At 38.6% G+C, this 22,684-nt stretch overlaps 1 protein-coding gene across 2 annotated transcripts in view; it reads right to left on the bottom strand.

The window, feature by feature from the left end:
- The window catches only part of ATAD2 (ATPase family AAA domain containing 2), a 97,917-nt gene that overhangs the window by 15,012 nt on the left and 60,221 nt on the right, over positions 1–22,684 (bottom strand). For both annotated transcript variants that reach the window (XM_005564026.5, XM_073999403.1), the window contains 11 exons: positions 21,819–21,907; positions 18,600–18,759; positions 17,508–17,598; positions 16,421–16,735; positions 15,948–16,080; positions 15,420–15,606; positions 14,216–14,401; positions 5,480–5,615; positions 3,484–3,680; positions 2,202–2,361; positions 66–188 (listed from right to left, as the gene is read on the bottom strand). In XM_005564026.5, coding sequence (XP_005564083.3) covers positions 66–188; positions 2,202–2,361; positions 3,484–3,680; positions 5,480–5,615; positions 14,216–14,401; positions 15,420–15,606; positions 15,948–16,080; positions 16,421–16,735; positions 17,508–17,598; positions 18,600–18,759; positions 21,819–21,907 — 1,777 coding nt within the window. The remainder of the gene's footprint in view (positions 1–65; positions 189–2,201; positions 2,362–3,483; positions 3,681–5,479; positions 5,616–14,215; positions 14,402–15,419; positions 15,607–15,947; positions 16,081–16,420; positions 16,736–17,507; positions 17,599–18,599; positions 18,760–21,818; positions 21,908–22,684) is intronic.

Raw genomic sequence — 22,684 nt, forward strand, 5'->3', positions numbered from 1 at the left:
TTCATATATTCTGAAATTCATTCATAATATTAGGTTGGTACAAATCAACCAAATCACTTTCCTACCTCTTTTCTTTCTAGATTCCTGAATTTCTTCACAGAGCTGCTCAAAGTCTTCATCAAGTTCTTCTTTAATTATGGCATAGGCAGTATCTCTTAAAGCACAGGCTCTATGCCTAATAAGACGATCTATGAAGTGAATAAAAATAATTTTTAATTTCCCCCTTTCAATAATATAACAAAAATAAACTCAGCATATTGGTCTAAGATAGTAGTAGCTCTTACAATTCCTTTTTGTCCTATTCTGTTTCTGGTGCTAATCTAATGTTCTGGACATCTGATTCAATACGGCAGACTAAACCCAAACAATTTTACTCTCTGTCCTGTTTAGATCCCTTTGAAATATCGGGGGAAAAAAAAAAATCAATAGCAAGAAATCAAACAATAACAAAAATTAAAAGAGAAGGCTATCAGTGTCATCAGTGAACAAGGAATGTGAAAGAATTTTGCAAGAGGTGTATAGAGGTTGTTATTGTATTGACAAAGAAACTAGACAAAGACAATGAAAAAACAACCCTCCACAGGAAACACTGGGAAAATCCTAAGCTCAGAGTATGAATACTACAAACTGGAATATGATCTGAGGCAGAAGACGGAATAAGTGAATGCAGGATTGCTTGAGCCACATCAATACTCCTCAAAGGACAAGAGTCTGCAAAATTCACTCCCAGGTTATACAGTATATTACACGCAGAATGTTGAAGTGGGCTTTCTAAAATGGCATTTGGGCCTGAAGAAAGTCAGGGCAAGGTCTAAGTAGTGATTCCTGAACCCAGCAGCATCAGTGTCACAGGGAAACTCATTGGAAATGCAAATTCTCAGGGTCCACACCTACAGAATCAGAAACCCTACAGATGGGGTCCAGTGATCTGTATTTTATGAAGTCCTTTAGGAGACTGTGATGTCCACTAACATTTGACACCACTAGCCTGAAGTAATTTTAGACTGCCACAATAGACAGAAAGGGAGCAGCAGCAGCAGCATGACTGCAATGCAACAGTGAAAGCCCTCTGCCTCCAGGGTACCTCGTTCCTTCTTCCTACATACAATGGAGTGTTCTCATCTTGTTGGTCTGTTTCCCACTGGTTAACTCCAGAACTCTGAACTACAGGGATATGCCTAGGGAAGGTGAGCTAGAGGACTGGGAGGGAAAGAATAGTAAGCTTTTCAATTGTTGAAAACATTTTCAGTAGTTTCCTATACTAATCAATCTATCTAACAAGAACCACCAATTTAAAAACAGAAAGCCAATGTACTGGAGGGGAAATTAATACAGAAAACAACTATTTTTAAAATGTATTTTTTTATCCACTGGTGAGAGTTAAAGAACTCTGCATCCGTAAGAACAGGAAGCGATCAAAAAATTAAATAAGCACCCAAGAAAGAACATTTCTTGGAAATGGACAAGCTGCAGAACAAACACATCATTAAAAATCCTTTATACATTTTCTTTTTAAAAATTTGTAAAAATTTATGGGGTGCAAGTGTAATTCTGTTACAGGCACAGACTACACATGAAGTCAGGGCTTTGGGGGTATCCACCACCCAAATAACATACATTGCACCCATTAAATTTTATATTAATAGAGGGGATAGGTGAGAGCAGAAGGGGTATATGCATAGAAAAAGTTCTGGAAAGATATCCTCAAACAGTGTCTGCCTTTGGAGAAAGGAAATGGAGGACTGGATTTTTAAAAATATTACTATTAGTAAGTCCTATATTATATTGCTTTTGTAATGAAAAGTATAATGGTCTTAACTAATAGAATATTTTAAAAACCATTTCATTACAGAGTGCCTACTTTTCCACTTTGAGGAAAAGCACTGATATACAAAATATACAAGCCATTTTGTGTCTCGTTAGAGGATCTATCATGTAATTGTTAATAAACAGGGATTTGGGAATGAAAGAAACCTGCATTCAAATTCTCACTCTGCCCCTTCCTGGAAGTGTGACCTTGAGCAATGTTTTTCACCTTTCTACACTTCATTTTTATCATTTGTAAAATGGGGATAAGGTTGTTGTAAGGATTAAATAGTATTTTGATTATGTTTATAATATAGCACCTGACATAAAAATCAACCCTAAGTATTAACTGCCCCCCAACTCCACCCCCTGAAAAAAAATTCACTAATGCTCACCTCCAGGATCTCTATCTGGATTGTATTCTAAGGCATTACTACAGATTAGATCAATATCTCTCAAATAGTCTTTCACAGTCAGATACTTGTGTAGATCAATTTTACTGATTACAGATGAAAGGTCCATTGGTTGCTTTATTACAGTGACATAATCAGGAACCTAAAATTCAAGCAAATGATCAAATCACAAAATTAACTCTAAACATAACATGTGACTCAAGTTTCTCTGCTAGGCAATACAGGAGATAGAGAATAAATACGTAAGAGGTTATGATAATATATTTAACATAAAACCTTTGACTTGATCTAAGGCTGTTATTGTTTTGTATTTGTTTCCTATCCTTGGGCAGCTGTATTCTCCAGTAACAGCCTATATTCTTTCCTCATCCAATTGCCACCCATCCTTCAGGGCAACTTAAGACCTGGCTCTCCAGGTCTCTTCCAACTGTGCAGGTCATAATAATATCATGCCTGTTATCCCCAGCACTTTGGGAGGCTGAGACAGGAAGATTGCTTGAGGCCAAGAGTTTGAGACTAGGCTGGGCAACATAGCAAGACCCTATCTCGACAAGGTTGCAGTGAAAGATGATTGTGTCACTGCACTCCAGCCTGGGCAACAGAGTGAGGCCCCAACCCTTACTACAAAAACAAAACAAAACAAAACGAAAAACCAAAAAACAAAAACAAAAACAAAAAAACAAAACAAAACAAAAAACCCCACACAACAAAAAAAGGGCTGGGAATGGTGGCTCATGCCTGTCATCCCAGCACTTTCAGAAGCCGAGGCAGGTGGATCACCTGAGGTTAGGAGTTTGAGACCAGCCTCGCCAACATGGAGAAACCCTGTCTCTACTAAAAATACAAAAATTAGCTGGGCGTGGTGGCACATGCCTGTAGTCCCAGCTACTTGGGAGGCTGAGGCAGGAGAATTGCTTGAACCTGGTAGGTGGAGGCTGCAATGAGCCGATATCGCGCCATTGCACTCTGGCCTGGGCAACAGGAGCAAAACTGTGTCTCAAAAAAATAACAAACAAAATAAGACATTCTCAATTACTTCTGGAATGTTTAGGTTGGGGAGACAAAGTTAATTGTCTGCAGGAAAGGAAAATGTGTTACCCTGCTCTTAAAGTCTCCATGTGCTTAGGACGCTAATCCGGTACATGTTTCCAAATAGATAAAACTAGTTCAGAGTGTAGGCAGAACCACATAAACTCTTCAAATATCCTTTGATTGTGAAGCATTATAGCCTAGAATACACTTGATCCAAAGATTAAATAAATACCTCATCAGGGTCAACAGGCTTAGTAAACACTCGGAATCGTTTGTCAATAGCAAGCCTATGCGTAACATTTCTTAAGAAAATCCTCAGTTCTCTAAATGTATCTTCTTCTTGTTCTTCTAGTCGTTTCACTTCTTCTGCTGTCAGTGATCTTGGCTCAGGTGGTGGTGCTACTGGGAGTACCTCCAAAGCCTGCAAAACTTCACATGAATGGAAGAGTTTAGTTACTGCTCCTCCATAACACTGAGGGTTAACAAGTGATTTAGTGAAAACAGAGTCAGGACTGGAGGGATTATCTTCCTTACATATGCAAGGAATCCAAAGATTTGGAATATAAAAGTACTACCATAATCTCTAACCCTACATCCCCTCTAGAAATCATTAGCAACTTATAATTTGGAATGCTAATTCCTACAAGTCATTACCTCTGTTCCATTTTAAGATAATTTAAGAGGCGGCCAGGCACAGTGGCTCACACCTGTAATCCCATCACTTTGGGAGCCCGAGGTGGGAGGATCACGAGGTCAGGAGATCGAGACCATCCTGGCTGACATGGTGAAACCCCGTCTCTATTAAAAATACAAAAAATTAGCTGGGCATCACGGCATGTGCCTGTAGTCCCAGCTACTCAGGAGGTTGAGGCCGGAGAATGGCATGAACCCGGGGGGCAGAGCTTGCAGTGAGCCAAGATCGTGCCACTACACTCCAGCCTGGGTGACAGAGAGGGACTCCGTCTCAAAAACAAACAAACAAACAAATAAACACCCAGATAATTTAAGAGGTTATTAAACTTTGAAATTGCATTATTTCCAGGACAAAAATATTCTAACTATAAAAAAGCCTTCTTTACTAGTTTTGAACTAATGAAAATGTATAATATGTTTCAAATATAACAAAAGGTTATTTTGTTTAAATAGATATCCAATGAGTACTCAGGATTAAAAAAAGGATTATTAGAGTCCTGCCACAATGAGCTGACAAACTACTAAGGGAGTAAGAGGCATAATTATATAATCGTAATGCCATGTTAGTAGTATTTTAAAAGTATGACAGGTCATAAAGGCAGAAGTAATTCATTTTGCCCATATAAGTTAGGAAAGGCTTCATAATAAAGAATAAATGAGGTATACTAAAAGGACAAGTATTTAGCCAGGTATGGTGGCATGAGCCTGTAGTCCTAGCTACTTGGGAGGCTGAGGTGGGAGAATGCTTGAGCCCAGGAGGTTGAGGCTGCAGTGAGCCTCGATCATGCCACTTCACTCCAGTGGGTGACACAGACCCTGTCTCAAAAAATAAAAATAAAAGAATAAGTAGTTCTTTAGACAGAGATGAGGGATAGAGATAGAAGCTTTACTAACAAGAGAGCAAGAATTAATAAAATAGTGAAAAGGTAAAATTATGTTACATATGGTTTAAAGATAGTGTTTTATAAGAAAAAATGTGGCGGTGGAGGGCTGAGCAGAACACAAGTGCTCAAAATGAGCTTAGAAAGATAGATTGGGGGGGCCGGGTGTGGTGGCTCACACCTGTAATCCCAGTACTTTGGGAGGCTGAGGCGGGTGGATCACGAGGTCAGGAGATCGGGACCATGGTGAAACCCTGTCTCTACTAAAAATACAAAAATTAAGCCAGGCATGGTGGTGGGCGCCTGTAGTCCCAGGTACTCAGGAGGCTGAGGCAGGAGAATGGAGTGAACTCAGGAGGCGGAGCTTGCAGTGAGCCGAGATGGCGCCACTGCACTCCAGCCTGGGCAACAGAGCAAGACTCCATCTCAAAAAAAAAAAAAAAGAAAGACTGGGGCTATACTATGAAATACCTTGTGTACCTTAAGAACTTCAGTCTATTTTAATGGGAAGTATAGAGAGTTTTAAGCAGCAGATGCATCAACCTCATGACTGAGGTTTTGAGCTTGTGTTATCAGACATATGTCAATGCCATTAACTATTTCATTCCCATTTTCTCAAAATTATTAAATATTAACTTTGATATAGAAACTAACCTGCTTTCTTTTTTGATATAGGAGGCTTAGCAGCTTGTTTTAGAATTAAATCTTCAAAAAATTTTGTCCGTTCTTCTTTACCCGGTAACTGGACATTAAAAATCTCTCCATAATCACGGATAAACAATTCTTGCACCTTAAAAAAGAAAACAAATGCAATATATATCATATATACAGATGATCCCCAACTTACAATGGTTCAATTTACAATTTTTAGACTTTTCAACAGCATGAAAGTGGTATGTATTCAGTATGTCCCTCCACTTACAATTGGGTTATGTCCAAAAAACCCATCATATGTCAAGGAGCATCTGTCCAGTATATACACAGATATATGCAGTATATATACACACATGCATATGAAATGCATGTGTTGGTCGGGTACGGTGGCTCAAGCCTGTAATCCCAGCACTTTGGGAGGCCGAGACGGGTGGATCACGAGGTCAGGAGATCGAGACCATCTTGGCTAACACGGTGAAACCCTGTCTCTACTAAAAAATACAAAAAACTAGCCGGGCGAGGTGGCGGGCGCCTGTAGTCCTAGCTACTCGGGAGGATGAGGCAAGAATATGGCGTAAACCCGGAAGGTGGAGCTTGCAGTGAGCTGAGATCCGGCCACTGCACTCCAGCCTGGGCGACAGAGCAAGACTCCGTCTCAAAAAAAAAAAAAAAAAAAAAAAAAAGACATGCATGTGTCAGTCATTTAATACAATAGCAGGTTATTATACACATATTTTTAATGACAAGCTAAATTGTATATTTTTTAAACAAGTCTTTAAAGAATGTTAGATTTATGTATAAACCAGGTTTACAAGAGATTAAGGAACTAAAAATCATGAGAACTCAAGAATCCAAACTACAATTAATAAAGGAACTAACTTGATATTTTACTTTTTTCATTTTCTTTTTTTTTTTTTAAGAGACAAGGTCTCGCTCTGTCACTCAGGCTGATTGCAGTGGTACAATTGTAGCTCACTGCAACCTCAAACTGGGCTCAAGCAGTCCTCTTGTCACAGCCTCCTGAGTAGCTGACACTATAAGCACGCACTGCCACACTCAGCTAATTTTTAAACTTTTTGTAGAGATAGGGTCTCCTTGTGTTGCCCAGGCTGATCCCAAATTCCTAGGCATAAGTGATCCTCCTGCCCTGGCCTCCCAAAGTGCTAGGATTACACGCATATGCCACTGTGCCTGGCCCTGATACTTAAAAAGTCTGCTGAGATCAATTAATTAATTTTCCCAACCCCAAATGAGATGAGATATAAGAAAGAGCAGTTGTTCAAAAAGAAAAAGCAAGCAAACAAACAAAAACCAAAATATAAAGGCCAGAAGTTAAGTGTGGGCTACAAGAGAGATATTGGAAACTCAGTGGACTGCTGGTAAGAATGTAAAATAGTATAGCTGCTGTGGAAAACAATTTGGTGGTTTCTCAAAGTTTAAACACAGAATTAGTATACAATGTGGCAATTCCCCTTCTAGGTATACCAAAGAAAACTGAAAACAAAAACTCAAACGAGTATTTGTACTCCAGTAATCATAGCAGCTTTATTCAGAAACGTCAGGAGGTGAAGATGACCCAAATGTCTGTCACCAGATGAATGGATACAAAATGTGGTATATACATACAATGGAAAAGTATTCACCCTAAAAAGGAATAAAATTTGGACACAAGATACAACATGGATGAGCCGTGAAAACATTACACTAAACAAGATACAAAAGACAAATACATATTCAAATTATGAGGTACCTAGAATAAATAATTCACAGAGACAAATTATAACAGAAGTTACCAAGGGCTGTGGGGAGACAGAAATGGGGAATTACCGTTAATAGGTACAGAGTTTCTGCTTGGGATAACAAGAAAGATCTGGATAGTGGTGATGGTTGCCCAACATTGTAAATGTATTTAATGCGACTATACTACATGCTTAAAAAAATTGTTAAAATGATAAGTCCTTTTTTTTTTTTTGAGACAGGGTCTCACTCTGTCACCTAGGCTGGAGTGCAGTGGTGCAATCTCGACTCACTGCAGACTCCACCTCCCAGATTCAAGCGGTTCTCCCACTTCAGCCTCCCGATTAGCTGCGACTATAGGCGCACACCACCACGCACATCTAATTTTTGTATTTTTTGGTTGAGATTGGGTTTCTCCAGGTTGGCCAGGCTGGTCTTGAACTCCTGATCTCAAGTGATCGGCCCACCTCGGGCTCCCAGTTTTGTCATGTATATTTTACATGTGTAAGCTAAAAAGTAGACTAGAAGATACTAGAAGCTGGGAAAGGTGAGGAAAAGAAGGAAATAGGGAAAGATTTGTTAAAGGATACAAAATTACAGTCAGGAGGAGTAAGTTTTTTTTTTTTTTTTTTTTTTGGAGACAGAGTCTTGCTCTGTCACCCAGGCTGGAGTGCAGTGGCGCAATCTTGGCGGCTCACTGCAGCCTCTGCCTCCTGGGTTCAAGCAATTCTCCTGCCTCAGCCTCCTGAGTAGCTGGGATTACAGATGCTTGCCATCATGCCTGGCAATTTTTTTTTTTTTTTTTTGTATTTTTAGTAGAGACAGGGTTTCACTATGTTGGCCAGGTTGGTCTCAAATTCCTGACCTCAGGTGATCCACCTGCTTTGGTCTCCAAAAGTGCTGGGATTACAAGTGTGAGCACTGTAAGATGACTATAGTTAACAAGATTACATAGTTCTAGGATGGGTGTGGTGGCTCATGCCTGTAATGTCAAGACTTTGGGAGGCCGAGTCAGGCGGATCTGAGGTTGGGAGTTCAAGATCAGCCTGAGCAACATGGAGAAACCCCTTCTCTACTAAAAATACAAAAATAAACCAAGCATGGTGATGTGTGCCTGTAATTCCAGCTACTCAGGAGGCTGAGGCAGGAGAATCACTCGAACCTGGGAGGTGGAAGTTGCAGTGGGCTGAGATCATGCCGCTGCACTACAGCCTGGGTGACAGAGCGAGACTCTGTCTCAAAAAATAAAATAAAAATTATTCCAGTCAGGGGTTTATAAGCATAGTTTTGTAGACATCACATGTTCAAAAATATCTATTTGTTCTCTCATGCAAATGCTAACTTGGTTGGACAGAAAATTATAGGTCAAAATTATTTTACTTCAGAACACTGAAAATATTGCTCTACTATCTCCTTAGCGGTCATTGTTGCCAATGAGAAAATAGAAGCAATTTGACTTTCCTTCCTTTCTAGTATGCTTTTTCTTTTGGAACATTTTTGGATTTTTCTCTGTACCTTTGGCATTATTTAAGTGATGTTATTTCTCATACTTGGAACACATGGGGCTTTTAAATCTTAAGAAGACTCATAGTATTCTTTAACTGTACAAAATGTTCTACTGTGTGAATATTTTCTCCCTAAACTTCTTGTTTTTATCTCCCATAAATCCCATGAGACCTTAATCTATCTCCTCCATTTGTTTTAATTTTTTCCTCATACTTTTCAAGTCTTTGTACTTTTGTATCACATACTTAAGAATTACTGGTCTTACGATCTTCCACTTTGCTAATTTGCCCTTCATCTGGGTCTGCTCCCTTCTCAGCCTATAAAAAATTTTATTTCCTTTTTACACAGGTTGTTTCATTTATAATGTCTCCAATCGGTTCTTTGTCACAGTTTGTGTTGGTGATACATGGATATTATTCATGAGGTTGTCCTTCCTCAAATGTTTATTTATAACTACGTGTTTGCCTTTTAAATCTGTTTGCCCATAGGTGCTATTTCTGTTTATTCTAGCTTCTCCCTCCAGTGACTATGAAAGCTAGTCTATAATGGAAGCAGAAATGTGCCTACAATTTGTCTTGTGGGCACAGGGGCTCCCCATTTCTCCTGATATCAGCAGCCATATATAAGCCTGTTAAATTAGTCCTGGGGCACAACCACACTGCCCTAGCTGAGGACAAACAACCCTGCTGACTGCTGCTTGGTATAGGGACTAGAAGTGAAGAAAGTCAATTACCCCAGGGTTGTCCAAATGCTGTTTTTGTTTTGTTTTGTTGAGAGACAGGGTCTTGCTCTGTCACCCAGGCTGGAGTGCAGTGGCATGATCTTGGCTCACTGCAACTTCTGCCTCCCGGGTTCAAGCGATTCTCATACCTCAGCTTCCCAAATAGCTGGGACTACAGGTGTGCGCCACTATGCCTGGCTAATTTTCATATTTTTAGTAGAGATGGGGTTTCTCCATGTTAGCCAGGCTGGTCTCAAACTCCTGACCTCAAGTGATCTGCCCGCCTCGGCCTCCCAAAGTGCTGGGATTAGAGGTGTGAGCCACCACGCCCGGCTCAAAGGTTCTTTCAACTCCTTCATAGAACCGATCCTCAGCTAGAAATCGCTCTTGCCTTTCAAAGTAGTTCTTTCATGCATATGCTGTGAATTGTGGTCATCTTCATCAATGTAATCCTCACTACTTTGCGTTTCATGGATTCATGAAAACTCCAAATCCACTAACAGCATTCTTTCTCATCTTTCCATACTGGCCTGAGTGGGTCCACTTGTGCTCATGCATATAGACAGTCGTTTTCTGACTGCAGTTTTGAGATGGACAAATTTTAATGTGGCTAATAATGGACTACACAGTATTTCTCATATAGTATAGTCTAATGTTATATCAATGGTATCACTAAATCACTGAAAACTTGCTTATTTGCATGCTTATGGACTATTCATTTTCTAAAAATAGGCAATTCCTAGTCCCAGGCCCATTCTCCCCTACTTATAGAATGTGGTATTAAAATATTTTACCCAATTTGCAATTATAGACTTAGAAAACATTATCCTAACAAAAAAAGTAAGAGAAGCTATCTTTTAAGAAAATAATTTTGGTATAGAATTTCCACATTCTCAATAAAGTTTCCCCAGATTAAACTGATTACTTTTTTCAACCTCCCCACATCCATACAAAGTTCACCTAGTCTGTCTGTCTTGTTACCCAGAGCATAAAGCCATTATCTTTATTTCAAATCTCAAAATGATTAATAGTTTCAGTTGATAGAAGCAGCAGCCAGTAATACTATGGCTAACAATCTTTCTTTCCACTGTGTTAATCAGAACACTGCTAGAGTACTTCATTCATTCTGGCTCTGGACTTCCAAAAGAACTAGAAAAAAAGAAAGACATTCAGGAGAGTGACTAGAATTTTGAAGAAACTACAACCTGGTGTGCTGTGTAACAAAGTCTACTACTATTACCACAATCTGTATTCTTGTTCTTTGGGCACACAGCTAGGTCAGATTTCCTAGCCGTGCTTGCAATGAAGTATGGCTATGTGACTGAGCTTTAGCCAGTGGAATATGAAAGGAAGTGATTTACATCACTTCTAAGTCAGGCACAAGCAAGAGCCTGTCCTTTCAGTTGACTGGACTGAAAGCGACCTGGAAGGCTACATGATGAAAATAAGAAAACAGGCCAGGCAAGGTGGCTCATGCCTGTAATCCCAGCACTTTGGGAGGACAAGGCAAGTGGATCACCTGAAGTCAGGAGTTCAAGATCAGCCTGGCCAACATGGTGAAACCCCATCTCTACTACAAATACAAAATTAGCTGGGCATAGTGGCGGACACCTGTAATCCCAGCTACTTGGGAGGCTGAGGCAGGAGAATTGCTTAAACCCAGGAGGCTGAGGCTGCAGTGAGCCAAGATAGTGCCCCTGCACTGTCAGTCTAGGCAACAGAGTGCGACTCCATCTCCAAAAATAAATAAACAAACAAGTAAATAAAATTAAATATCTTTCAGCCTGAGTGTTTGAATGACTGCACAGCAGAAGACAAACTTGCCAATGTAATCAACCTGCCTAGTATTGTTAAAGTGAGTAAGAAATAAACTTCTACTTTATTAATAGCCCTAATGAATATACCATATCCTGTTTAATGTGAAAAAGGCCTGGGTTAGCAAGACAGAAAAGAGTATTCAAATATACAAAGACTTGTCATGATGAAGATGTATTAGTCAAGTTCTATATGCAATCTGGGAAATGAATGGATATTAAGAAGTGGAAGATTTGTGCTCGCTTCAGCAGCACATATACTAAAATTAGAACAATACAGAAGGTTAGCATGACCCCTTTATGGTTTAAAAAAAAAGAAAAAGAAATGAAAGCCTCCCTCAACAAGCTGGATTTTTAGGAGTCAGAGGTAACAAAAAGAACTGTGTAGAAAGTGTTTCAACATAGGTAAGATATCCACATAAAGGCGATACAGTATGAAACTAGATAATTAAGTAAACTGGAAACCTTTAAGGACCTCCCCCACTCAAAGAGTTTATAATATATACTTAATATTCATTTCCTAGCTTATTTAACTTGCAGGTTTTGTAATCAATTATTATTATACAGAGTCACTGGGGACATAATCTGGTCCCTTGATAACCTTGGCCTCCTTTCCTCCTACATTGCCCTTCTTGCTATTTTTCCAAGCTGCCAGACACAGATCTGCCTCAGAGCCTCTGCATTTGCTTTTTCCTCCGCTAGGACCTTTTGTCCCTCAGCTATTCCAATAGTTCACAACCTTACCTTTTCCACGTCTTTCCTCAAATATCATCATCTTTTTTTCTTTTTTTGAGATGGAGTTTTGCTTTGTCGCCCCGGCTGGAGTGCAATGGTGGGATCTTGGTTCACTGCAAACTCCACCTCCTGGGTTCAAGCAATTCTCCCACCTCAGCCTCCCGAGTAGCTGGGATTACGGACACACATTACCACGTCCCGCTAATATTTTGTAGAGACAGGGTTTCACCATGTTGGCCAGGCTGGGCTTGAATTCCTGATCTCAGGTGATCCGCCCACCTTGGCCTCCCAAAGTGCTAGGACTGCAGGAGTGAACCACCACACCCGGCCAAATATCAACTTCTTGCTGAGGCCTTATCTAGTCTATTTAACACTGCAACCTACCCATACTCTTTTGGTACTCCTTAGCTAAATCTTTCTCCACAACAATAGTTAGTATTATAAATTTTTTTTTTTTTTGAGACGGAGTCTTGCTCTGTCGCCCAGGCTGGAGTGCAGTGGCCGGATCTCAGCTCACTGCAAGCTCCGCCTCCAGGTTTACGCCATTCTCCTGCCTCAGCCTCCCAAGTAGCTGGGACTACAGGCGCCCGCCACCTCGCCTGGCTAGTTTTTTGTATTTTTTTTTTAGTAGAGACGGGGTTTCACCGTGTTAGCCAGGATGGTCTCGATCTCCTGACCTCGTGATCCACCCGTCTCGGCCTCCCAAAGTGCTGGGATTACAGGCTTGAGCCACTGCGCCCGGCTATAAATTTTTTAAAACTTCTCTCCCCCACTCAACTAAAATGTTAGCCCTATATGTGTAAGGATATACATTTTTGTCTATCTTAGTCACTGTTATATCTCCAGTGCCTGGAACCATGCTTGGGAGAAAATAAGCACTCAATAAATATTTCTTTAATAAGTATTTGAGCTTATCTTCCTACTAGTGTACTAAAAAATGTAAACCAATTTTGTCAAAGGTGTGGAAAAAAACATTTAACTAATTCATTAAAATACACAGAAGCCTACAATATGCTTGTTATGTGCTCTATGGATACAAAGGTAACAAAAAATAGTCCCTAATTTCAGGTACTTTACTTTCTGATGGGGAAACAGAGTCAAGCAAATTAATATTTAATGGCAGGAGGCAATACAAATAAAGTAGGAAAAGGGAAAAGAGTATGATGGGTAGAAGAGCTATTGCTATTATTGAGAAATTCTGATCACAGAAGGCCTCCCTGAGATGATATCTGAGCAGAGATTTGAGAAAAATAAAAAATGATGCCAGGCAAATACGTAAGAGTATTCCAGTCAGAAGCAGCATGGCCTTTTGTTCACTATTGGCAGTTGTCTAAATGGGCACAAACTTGAATGAGTAATTTAGTATTGTTAAAACTTGTAAATGTAAAATACTCAGCTACAGCTATTCCACTTCTAGGAATCAATGCTAGAAAAATCCACATACTAGTGTTCATACAAACTAAAATACAAGGATGCTCACTATAACAGTTCAGTAGAAAAAAATCTGGAAAACAACCAAAAAACCTATCAACAGGGCTTTGGATAAATAAATTATACTACATCAAAAGTGGAAAAGCCATGCAGCTCTTAAAGAGACTTTAGCACTAACAAATACATGAGACACATTTATTGAATAAAGCAAATTGCAGAATAGTATCATATAATCCCATTTTTTAAAAACTGTTTTTTTTTTTTTTTTTTTTTGAGACAGAGTCTCACTCTGTCGCCCAGGCTGGAGTGCAGTGGCTCACTCGGCTCACTGCAAGCTCCGCCTCCCAGGTTCACGCCATTCTCCTGCCTCAGCCTCTGGAGTAGCTGGGACTACAGGCACTCACCACCACGCCCGGCTAATTTTTTTGTATTTTTAGTAAAGACAGGGTTTCACAGTGTTAGCCAGGATGGTCTCGATCTCCTGACCTCATGATCCACCCGCCTCGGCATCCCAAAGTGCTGGGATTACAGGTGTGAGCCACCGCGCCCGACATATTATCCTATTTTTTAAGAGAAAAAATTTATGTATCCTTAATATATACATACACATATACATACACCATCTTACCCAATGAGCACATATACCAAATAGTTAACAATGGTATCTTTAGCAAGAAAACTTATCCTTTTATTCACTTCTATAGCATTTGAATTTTTTCAGTAAGTTATGATTATTTTGGTACAAACAACTCTCTTCTTAAAAGTATAATGACTCTCCCCCACATAAATTACCTCTTCTGGCAAAGCAGAATGGGGTTTGTCAGAAGTTGCAAGTAGTAAAACTGGAGCAAATGAAGGAATATTCTGTAATAATGTGGTAAATGTGGCTTTAAGTGTTGGTCCAACTATTTCCCACCACAAGTGGATATGAGGAACATACACTATACTTGGTGCTGTTCTCTTAGCTTCGCGAATCACCTAGTAGAGCGAGAACAAAACAAATTCAGTTAGAGTCAACATGTTAATAATGCTAGTTCTATTAGTCTGAAACAATGTTTAACCTCCCAGAAATAACATATAAAGTCCTCAAGTTTTTAAAATGCTCCTCCAAAATCCCACAACCTTATTTTTAAATGCTGTTTAAAAGTTTCATTTTTTTGAAAAGATAATTTCTTCAAGCAACTAGAAAATAGTTGGAGAAATCTAGATTTTTCTGTCGTAATCAAAAGTAAACAAAACTACAAATATAACATATTTTTATATTTAAAAAATGTTAACATAGCCAGGCGCGGTGGCTCATGCCTATAATCCACGCACTTTGGGAGGCCGAGGAGGGTGGACTGCCTGCCTGAGCCCAGGAGTTCGAGACCATCCTGGGCAACATGGTGAAACTCCATCTCTATTAAAATACATACAAATAAATAAATAAAATAAAATAAAAATAAATTTGCTGGATGTGGCGGCATGCGCCTGTAGTCCCAGCTACTCAGGAGGCTAAGGCGGGAGAATTGCTTGAATCCTGGAGGCGGAGGTTTCAGGGAGCTGAGATTGTGCCACTGCACTCCAGCCTGGTGACAGAGAGAGACTCCGTCTCAAAAACACCAAAACCAAAAACAAACAAAAGTTAATATACAAATACCAAAAACACGAAAAGCAGAATATCTGAGTACTTACTAAGGAGCAGTCACCATTTTAAGCACTCTACTCATTTAATTCTCACAACAGCCATATGAGGTAAGTATTATTATCTCCATTTTCCAAATGGGGAAAATGAGAGAGATCTAACAACTTTACTAAGGTCACAAAGATATTAAGGGTGAATGTGGGATTTAAAGTTATTCTCTTTAATGATTAAGCAATCATGCATAATTCTGTTTTGTAAACCTGAAGTTACAAATCAGAAAGACAAAAAAAACACAATGCAAAAAAATGAGGCAATTTTAGCTTTTATCTCCAAAAGGCTGTTTTGTCTTATAGTTGAGCACCAACAAATTACCTGGGCACATGTTTCTTCAGGGGATGTAGCACTAACTCCAAAAAGAACAGGAATGTCTAATGTATATACAGTAAATTTTTCCAAAGCATGAATGACAGCTGGTGCCAAGTGAGAACCTTGCCCAAATCCTGGTTCTCCTACTATCAGTATTCTTGGTCGAAAAGACATAGGTTGGTAACAAGCATTTCTGAAAGAGAAATCATTAATAAGCTATATTTTAGAAAAAACAGTTTAAAATTTCCCCCTAAATTGTCAATTATAAACTTTCATAAGTAAAATGTCTTGCCAATAAGGCCAACCAATCATAACATGGTTCACATAGTTTCTGGAAACAACTGATACCCAAAGCTTTTTAGGAATATTTTTATAGACTGTAATTTCTACTATTGTGACACCTATAACAACAAAAAATTTCTGGTAGTTTAATTTAAATAAAAAGCAGATTGGTTAGCATTTTTTACTTTTTCAACCACATCTATTTTTAGAAAATTTACACACGCAAAACATTGATTTGCAAGAAAAATATACCTATTCAAATGAAGAAAATTAAAATTGTCTTTTGCCTTATGAGAAGATTTCTGAGAAAGTCCATTGTCATAAACTGATGGAACATCATCATCACTGTAAGCCAAGTCACTTTCTAGCAGAGGACAAGAAATATCTATAAAACCAAAAAATTGCACATTAGTAACTTCTGGATTGCAAAGCAAATCTTTAATGCTTCAGTTACCAAGTTAGCATACTTCAATTAATTTTTTTCAAAGAATCAAAAGTATTTCTGTAGATATGAATTAATAAGTAAATGTAAAAATGCACCCCAAACTTACAGCAAATTAAGTTAAGGGCAATCCATGGGTAAATTTCCTTCAAATATCCCAGGTAAAGCCTTACCAAATTTTTCTCAAGAGATTCTTTTACAAATAAATATTTCTGGTATGTATGAAACATTTCACTTTACTGATTATAAAAACTAACTTTAAATGGTCAATCAAGTTTTATACCTGAGTCTAATGTTTTATTTGTTCTGAATTCTGCATGTGGAAATACTCTCTGCAGGGCTTCTAAGATCTTGTCAACAGTGCTTTGCAGGAGTGGTTTCACAATGGTGGACAGTGCCTGCCCAGGTGATGTCACAGCTCTTTGGGACGCTGGTATCATCTTTTGCATAGCTACCTCGAAATCCTTAGCTGAGATATTAATTGAAGAGAGATCCAACTGTAGTTTCTCACTAGTGGTATAGATCTGTGGGTAGCGTCGTCGTAGAGCACATAAAGCAGCTTCAGCACATATTGATTTAATATCTGCTCCACAGTATCCTATCCAAAGCAACCAGGGGAAGAAAAGAACCAGCCGACCAAACAAAGAAACACAAAACTCTATTAGCATGACCATGGTTAAAAGAAAATTAAAAATCAGCCTCGCAATATAGTTAGCAAATATTTAAAAGTAGTAAAACCAAAATCTCTTTTACCCAGTAAACTTATCAGGTAGTAATAGCCAACAACAATCAATCAACTTTTACGAGTGCAATACACAAGCACTAAGTATAGCACAGAGGTCAAAAGCAAGAGTTTTAAAATCACACAGACTAGATTCAAATTCCAGTTTGTAATTTACTAGCTGTTTGACCTTAGAAAATTCACATAATGCTCTCCAGCCATTTCTTTATCTGTAGAGATACTGCTACCTACATCATAGGAATGATGTGAAAATTACATGAAATAATATTTATAGAATGCTTAAAAGGATGACTAAAACATAGTCAGTAAAGAATAGCTATTATATTATTATGATATAATATATTGTATTTTATACAATTATATTATTATTTACTCTGCCTCTTACGGCCAATTTGTCAAATATCTCTATTTAATACCAAGACTTCGTGAGAAGAAAATGCCACAAATAAGAGATAAGAAACAAATATAACCTTGTATTTCTTTATTAGTTTGGTGCAAAAGAAATTGTGGTTTTTGCCATTACTTTTATAGGCAAGAACCACAATTACTTTTGCACCAACCAAATACAACTTGTTTCATATTTCAAATAAATGTAGTATTTATTTTAATTGCTTAAAACAATGTTTACCAACACAGTTTTCTGCTAGCTCTTCTAAAAATGTGTCCAGTGGTTTGGGATTCCAATCCCTGGTGTGAATCTTTAGAATCTCTTTTCGAGCCTATGAATAAAAACAATTTAATTTTTTACAACTATAATAATAAATGCTATTCAGATTAATTTCAACTAAAAATACTTTTGATTACCTAAAATTTTAAAGTGATCAGTACTTAATATTGGCCGGGTGCAGTGGCTCACACCTGTAACTTTGGGAGGTCGAGGCAGGTGGATCACTTGAGGTCAGAAGTTCAAGACCAGTCTGGCCAACATGGTGAAAACTACTCTCTGCTAAAAATACAAAGATTAGCTGGGCGTGGTAGCATGTGCCTGTAATCCCAGCTACTCGGGAGTCTGAGGCATGAGAACTGCTTGAATCCTGGGGGCGGAAGTTGCAGTGAGTTGAGATTGTACCACTGCACCCCAGCCTGGGTGACAGCAAGACTTCATCTCAAACAAACAAACAAAAAACTCAATATAAGCAAAATATGAAAGTGAAAATAAGAAAAAGGATGTACTTTTTAGAGTTTAATGGACTTGTCTCATTATTAAACATATTTGCATTTATAGCACTAAAGTTATACTGGTCATAAATATAAGTAAGAGAAAATAAGTAACTACTAAAGTAGCTATTCATTCTGGTGCATGTTAAGAGCTGTTTTTAAGAGTACAGACAGCTCTTCATATATTTTCCTCTTTGGTTCCCAGAAGATTAAGTAGACTTAAAAAAACTTGGTAGGATTATATGATATTCATGAAAAAGCCAAGGCTAACAAACTGGCTAAGGATTAATTACTCATTAAGCCACATGTTCTGAAGCAACACTTAGAACATCCAAAGGCTACACTCAAATTGAAAGAATTTTAAGAGTAATTTTGGGAAGGCATTATTATATTTAAAGAAAAGAATAAAAATTTGTCCGCATTTGAGTTGTTCACTAACAGCTATCACTAGACAAGACCAGGATACAAAACTCAAGAATCTCCAAATTTTTACTACACCAAGACTTATGATTAATAAACAGCAATATATTTTGTCAAAATTTGAGTGACATTAAATTCTTACCTCTTTATCAGGTAGGCTAAAAAGGAATTCTCTGTCAAAGCGACCAGGCCTTCGTAAAGCAGGGTCTATAGAATCTAGTCTGTTGGTAGCACCAATGACCACAATTTCCCCTCTGCTGTCCAATCCATCCATAAGAGCTAGCAGGGTGGAAACAATAGAACTAAATTTTAAAAATAAGAGAGAAGAGATTAATACTATGAACACAGTCTATATCATTCAGTAATATTTCTTCTTTTGGTAAGATTTAATGTATTACACGTGAATAAATTTTCTCAGGGCATCTCACTATATCCAATGGATTAAAAAAATCTATAAAATAACATACCAAATGGCACATAGAAATTGAAATCAATGGGGCCGGGCGCGGTGGCTCAAGCCTGTAATCCCAGCACTTTGGGAGGCCGAGACGGGGGGATCACGAGGTCAGGAGATAGAGACCATCCTGGCTAACACGGTGAAACCCCGTCTCTACTAAAAAATACAAAAAACTAGCCGGGCGAGGTGGCTGGCGCCTGTAGTCCCAGCTACTCGGGAGGCTGAGGCAGGAGAATAGCGTAAACCCGGGAGGCGGAGCTTGCAGTGAGCTGAGATCCGGCCACTGCACTCCAGTCTGGGCGAAAGAGCGAGACTCCGTCTCAAAAAAAAAAAAAAAAAAAAAAAAAGAAAGAAATTGAAATCAATGGAAAACAGATGGTCGTTAGACCCCCACAAATGAATCCTAGAAGATATTTCATAAAGCATAATTTCACAAAGGAACTTAAGAGTTCCCAAACAATATACAACATCAAAAAGAAAAAAAAGGCAAGGCATGGTGGCTCACGCCTGTAACCCCAGAACTTGGGGGCTGAGGTGGGAAGAGTGCTTGAGGCCAGGAGTTTGAGACCAGCCTGGGCAACATAGGGAAACCCCGTCTCTATTAAAAAAATAAAAATAAAAAAAATAAAGCCAGCATGGTGACATGACCTGGGCCTATAGTCCTACTACTGGGGAAGCTGAGGTTGTACGTAGTGAGCCAAGATTGCACCACTGCACTCCAGCCTGGGCGACAGACAGAGCAAGACCTTGTCTCAAAAAAATAAAAAAGAAAAGAAAAGGAAAAAAAGTGCTGGTAGCACCAGGTAGGACACACAGTATCTAAAAATAATAAAATTTCCATTGTATATACATGATCAAAGAACACCAAAATAAAATAGAATATTCATAAAGCATAACAGAATTTTCATTACATTTTAAACTTTTTATTATAAAGACAGAATAGTAAAATGATCTCCAAATTTCCATCACGAAGCTTCAACAATTATCAGTATGCCTTTTTTGTCTTCACCTGACCACTTTTAAAAAGAAAAATAAAACCTCAGACACACAGTTCAATTCATAAATATTTCATGTAAGTACTTCATGTATGTATTTCTAAGAGATAAGGACTTACAACAAACCCAACAATGTCATCATCCTAAGTGACTAATTCCTTAATATCTAATACCTAATTTTTCCTGATTGTCTCAAAATACCTGTTTACATTTGATTTAATCAAAATGTAACCACACACTACACTTATTTGTCACTCAATTCCTTGACAGTTCCTACTGTGCCTCTTACATTTTTTTCCTTCCACGCCATTTATTTGTTGAAGAAACTGGGTCATTTGGCTTGTAGAATTTCCTTCGCCCATTCCGGACTGGGCTGACTGCTTCCTGATAGGGTCATTTAAGTTGTCCCTCTATCTTTCATATTTCCTGGAAAGTGGTAGCTAGATCTAGAAGCTTTTTTTTTTTTTTTGAGATGGGAGTCTCGCTCTGTCGCCCAGGCTGGAGTGCGGTGGCGCGATCTCAGCTCAGTGCAAGCTCCGCCTCCTGGGTTCACGCCATTCTCCTGCCTCAGCTTCCTGAGTAGCTGGGACTACAGGCGCCCGCCACCACACCTGGATAATTTTTTTGTATTTTTTTTTTTTTTAGTAGAGACGAGGTTTCACCGTGTTAGCCAGGATGGTCTCAATCTTCTGACTTTGTAATCCGCCTGCCTAGGCCTCCCAAAGTGCTGGGATTACAGGTGTGAGCCACCGTGCCTGGCCTAGATCTAGAAGCTTAATGGATGCTGGCTAAACCATTTGGGATGACGTATCATTAATTAAAATTAATGACATATCATTATTTTTAATAATGACATATCATTAATTTGGATATTCCAAATTAATTAAGCAATTACACGTCATTCATGAAACCATTTAAAAAGAAGTTCTAAAAAACTGAGATAAATTGGGACTAAAAACAATTTAGATTCAGGTTGGGATAGTAGCACTAGTAAAAGTGATAAAAGTGCTCCCTTGGATAAGCAACTAATCATCGGGGTTGAGGGTTCAATTTACCCCTCTTTAAAATGAGGAGATTGGTCTAGTATTAGAATCCTAAACTAGTAGTAATGCCCTAAGTTAGATTTTGTTTAGCGCAGGCAATGTCTTAAAAGCATCCAAATTAGCTGGCAAAATTTAAGATACTTAATTTGAACATAAAATCTGAGGGAACAAAATCGATTTTTCACGCCTGGGTAAGCTTCTGCACATCAGTAACAGGTCAGACATAAAAGCAACTGGATATGCTCCTGTGATAGGACATTCAGTCACATTCCCCACCATAGCCCTACTCTTACTACTGGCTTAACATCACTGACCTGCCGACATTTGTTTCTATCATGAGTTAAATCTTCTGTAACCAAGACTTTTCAACCATGCTTTACAACGCACTGACACTCGGAGCAGGTTTATTTTTTTTGAGAGGGAGTCTCACTCTGTCACCCAGGCTGGAGTGCAGTGGTGTAATCTCAGCTCACTACAACCTCCACCTCCCGTGTTCAAGTGATTCTCCTAATTCTCCTGCCTCAGCCTTCCAAGGAGCTGGGATTATAGGTGTGCACCACCACACCTGGCTAATTTTTTTTTTTTTCCAGTAGAGACAGGGTTTCACCATGTTCGCCAGGCTGGTCTCAAACTCTTGACCTCAAGTGATCCGCCTACCTTGGCCTCCCAAAGTGCCAGGATTACAGGTATGAGCCACTGCGCCTGTCCACATTTTTTATTTTTGTACTATATAATAGGGTTCTACTACCAAAGAAAGGAACTATTAGCTTATAAAGTTTCTTTTACCATTTAACATTCTATCTCTCACACATAATACCACTCAGGAAATAGGATGAAATGTTGAAGTGCCATCAAGCAAGTTTTACCTATGAATCTGATCTTGCCTGCTTGACCGTACTGGAGCCAGACCATCGATTTCATCAAAAAAAATAATTGATGGGCGCATCTGATAGGCCTAGAAAGTAGATTGAGTGGTCATTTGTTAGCATAAACAGCCTCAAACATGTAGACTTAATATAAACCATTTTAATCAATTTTCATTCAAACATGCTTACCAGAATTTATAAAGCTGAATATACACTATTTCAATCAGCTTTTCTTCAAACTTGCTTACCAGAATTTATTTATAATTTTTCTTTTTTAAATAGATGGAGTCTCACATTGTCACCCAGGCTGGAGTGCAGTGGCGTGATCTTGGCTCACTGCAACCTTTGCCTCCTGGGTTCAGGTGATTCTCTTGCCTCAGCCTCAATTTATTTATAATTTATAACTATTTATAATTTATAAATTTAAATGTAAGTTCCAATAACTGGGTTTTAAGAATTCAAACTAAATTATAATGACATATGGTTTAATTTTCAATTGCATTTTCGACTAGAAGTCTTCAAAAGACATACTCCACTGGTTATATACCTTAGATTTCATATAGCTATCATTCCTGGACACACAAAAATATCTACTGAAGACTACCTATGGAAACAAGACAAAGAATAGAAGACAGTGACATAGTCTTCCTCCATGACAGGATGGGAAAACATTATTTAGCAAGATGCCACAGTTTTTATCCATTTCCATAAACATAAAATTAAAAAAGAACCTCAGGAGAGTTCCAAAAAGAGATTTAAAAGCATTTGCAGCAATACGCCTCAGGAGATCAGAATGTATTATCTCACAATGTACTGTCAATACAATCCGGGATATGAAAATGAAAGCCGCCCCAGGGCAGAACTAG

This window comes from Macaca fascicularis, chromosome 8 (assembly GCF_037993035.2).
Source record: "Macaca fascicularis isolate 582-1 chromosome 8, T2T-MFA8v1.1".
Taxonomy (NCBI): Eukaryota; Metazoa; Chordata; class Mammalia; order Primates; family Cercopithecidae; genus Macaca; species Macaca fascicularis.